We start from the raw sequence: 3,115 nt of genomic DNA, 5'->3' as shown, positions 1-3,115 counted from the left end.
TTGAAAATTACAAGAATCTTTTTGAAAAATCCTGGACAAGATTTGAAATTCTAAATTTAGTATAGGGACAGTTGACCCCACTACGCCCACACTAAATCCACCTTGTCGGTACATATTCTTTAAAATTCATTTTTTAACAAACTCATTTTCGATATTTTTCTCCTAGTAAAAATAATTTTACAAGTGCACCAACAAATTATCCCTACTTTTTAAACATATATTCTTTAAAAAAAAAAAAAAATCATTTTCCACAAAATCTTTTATCACAAAATTTGTGCCGAACGGGGACTTAGTCGTTGAACAAAACATCCAGCCTCGAAATTAGGAGTTGAAAGGGACCTGAATGAAAGAACAAAATTTAATGACAATAATTAAATTATTAGAAAAAGACTACTCAATTCTAAAATTTATGTTTAAATTGCAGCCTTGCTGGACAACAAATAATGTAACTGAAGATTGACCAGACGTTTTCCTGGTAATCCCCTCATCAGAAAAACACAGCAAATTGCGAGCAATTTTATGGTACAAAAAAAGGGCAGATCAACGGTGATGCCTCCCCTGAAAGCCGCCGCCACCTTTATTCCTGCCAATGAAGCCATTCCTTGGTTTGGGAATCTCATGAATATCCATCATCTGAATTGTCCTTTGCTTTTTGGCTTCACAAAGCAAAAATACACCAGCGCAGACAACAGTCAATCAGTATAAAGAAAACCGCAGTAAATACTACAGATTCCATGACAGCAAAAATTCTTAAGTTGACATCAAACCATTCTGAGCTTCTTGGTAGTTTTCTTGAAGTCGCCTTCTAGCAGAATTCAGCCTTTCATCATCTACGGCAGCTTCCCGTTGTGGTTTCTGCAAAATTCAATTAAATTTAATCAATAAAACTTACTCCATTGCATTGCATAGATCTTTGATCCCAATTTCATGGAAAAGTTGCCCAAAAGATGGTCAAAAATGCTAAGAACTTTACCCTATCTAACCAATGAACTATGTAACGACTCATCGACACACTTGTAAATTGTAAGATCAATGAGACTGGTTCCACCAACGTTCCTCAACTTTCAATGTCAAAATTGCTAGAGCTATAATGAGTAATGACTATGAGCATGTTTTGCCAAGCTTAAAAAGGGTAAAAAGTACTTTTCAGAAGGTAAGTAAAGACTTACTTTCCAAAAACTGAGTTTTTGAACTAAAAGATCCAAAAATAAAGTACCTCAAACAGAGCTACTCTAAACTTACTTTCAAGCTTAGCCAAACAAACAAATTTGTAACAGGCACAACCAATCATTTACACACACAAAATCAATGATATGTGATGTGCATTTGTATGTATAAAAAGTTCGGTTGAGAAGTCAGTACGCTAGGAGGAGCAGAGGCAGATTTAGGAACTGATTGCGGTGGTCTGGATGGAGTTTCTCTACGAGGGACAGATTGAGGTGGTTTAGGCCTTGGTTCATATTCTGAAATGTTCCTTTCTGCACCAGACTTCACATCTAATAGACAAACACATGAGAACAACGTCATCTAAATGAACAACATAAAGAAAGCAACAAAAAAACTGACCAACTGCAAATTTCAGAATCTGATTCATACATTCGCTCCGTGGATTTGGAGAGTACCCGAAATCCAGCACCTGTAAAAACAGAACTTCAGAATTTTGAAACTGTATTCATACCCACTTTGCTTCTTCCTTTACTTTCTTTTTTTCACTTTTCCTTTTTTAACGGAAAAACAAATTGATTGGAACAACATTTGGTTTTCACCTGGTGATGGCCATTTTGTTGATTTTTGGACATGTTCTGCTGAGGTGAGTCCCCATCAGCTGCCACCACCACCACCACAGTTATCAATATACAAACCTCTTCTATACTCACAATTCATTACTCTCATTCAATTCAAATGCTTTTAATGTGTGTAGTATATGCAAGATAGAGTGAAAATGAAAAGCAATAACAGAAATTGGATTATTTACCGATGAGGTTTGAAGATGCTTCAGGTTTGTTCAACTTAACCCACTCATCCACAGTTTCCTTCCATTTCCTAAACATCAAATATGAAATCATAAGTAAATGAAGAAGAATTCAGAGCCACGTCATTTTATCCACACTTAAAAGTAATAACCTGACAAGCTGCTTCACCAATCTGCGCACTTCATTTGACGGATGCTTCCGCAATCCATTGACATGCCTTCCTATATCAGTTTCCTGCTCCATACATTCAACGCCAATAATGTAAGCAAAAAGTACCAAGAATTGATCTAAAGATAAAATTAGCTGGAAAACGTATCAATTCCACCTTCAGCGCTTGGAAAGTAATATCCATGTCTTCTAGATTTTGCAGCGATTCCACCACAGATTCTTCATTCTACATCCCAAATAAAATAAAATAAAATAAAATAGAATAAAATCAGATAGCAAACTAAGCAGACAACAACAAAAAAGACTTAAAAACTGAAAATTCAAACCTGGTTGGGGTCTTCAAGCTGCTCTTTGAATCTAAGAATTTTGGTCTGCTCATCATCAAACAGCCCCCCGTATGGATCCAAATCTTCTTCTTCTTGTCGTTCCTCTTCTCCACTAGAATTCCGATTATTTGACTCAGGAGTCAACGGGCTCTTACTAAATTCCTCATTTATATTATCATTATTAACGATTTTACTTTTGTTCATATCGGGAGTATTATCGTTGTTATTATCGCTACTATTATTGTTATTATGAGAATAATAGCGATCGGGAACGACATCGGTGATGCCGTTATTACAGTTTTGGCAGAGCTGATTACAGGAGGTAGAAGAATAAAGCGACTCAACAATTTTATCTCGGCGATCCTTCAAATCCCCAGCGTAGTCGGAAATGGCGACTTTAATCGCCGCGTCAATTAGCTCCCAAATCCCCACACGCGATCTTGATAAAATCTCCCGAAGCTCATCGGAGTCCATCCCGAATCTTCTCCTCTTCTTAGCTAAAGAAAATTGAAAAATGAATAGGAAGATGAATCAGAGTAAAATTATGGAATACATCACTGAATCCGATAATTTCTGAGTTTAGTACGTGGAAACGACGCCGTATTTGAGGTTTTATGTTCTAATTTCAATGGACTGTTTAAGCAGATG

The 3,115-nt window shown here is 36.4% G+C and overlaps 1 protein-coding gene across 2 annotated transcripts; it reads right to left on the bottom strand.

Moving 5' to 3' along the window:
- Positions 1 to 344: 344 nt before the first annotated feature.
- LOC111401144 (probable mediator of RNA polymerase II transcription subunit 26c) lies at positions 345 to 3,115 on the bottom strand. Of its 2 annotated transcripts, none has more exons than XM_023028742.1 (9): positions 2,468 to 3,115; positions 2,299 to 2,367; positions 2,125 to 2,207; positions 1,976 to 2,043; positions 1,767 to 1,825; positions 1,567 to 1,636; positions 1,363 to 1,496; positions 768 to 855; positions 345 to 656 (listed from the first exon to the last, which is right to left on the bottom strand). In XM_023028742.1, the coding sequence occupies exons 1-9, from the start codon at positions 2,939 to 2,941 to the stop codon at positions 541 to 543; spliced, it is 1,161 nt and encodes a 386-aa protein (XP_022884510.1). In that variant the 5' UTR covers positions 2,942 to 3,115; the 3' UTR covers positions 345 to 540. The 2 variants fall into 2 exon arrangements, with proteins under 2 accessions (XP_022884510.1, XP_022884511.1); XM_023028743.1 differs by having other exon boundaries at positions 1,597 to 1,636.

Source organism: Olea europaea, chromosome 10 (genome assembly GCF_002742605.1).
Source record: "Olea europaea var. sylvestris chromosome 10, O_europaea_v1, whole genome shotgun sequence".
NCBI lineage: Eukaryota > Viridiplantae > Streptophyta > Magnoliopsida > Lamiales > Oleaceae > Olea > Olea europaea.
This window is presented reverse-complemented; position numbering and strand designations above follow the sequence as displayed.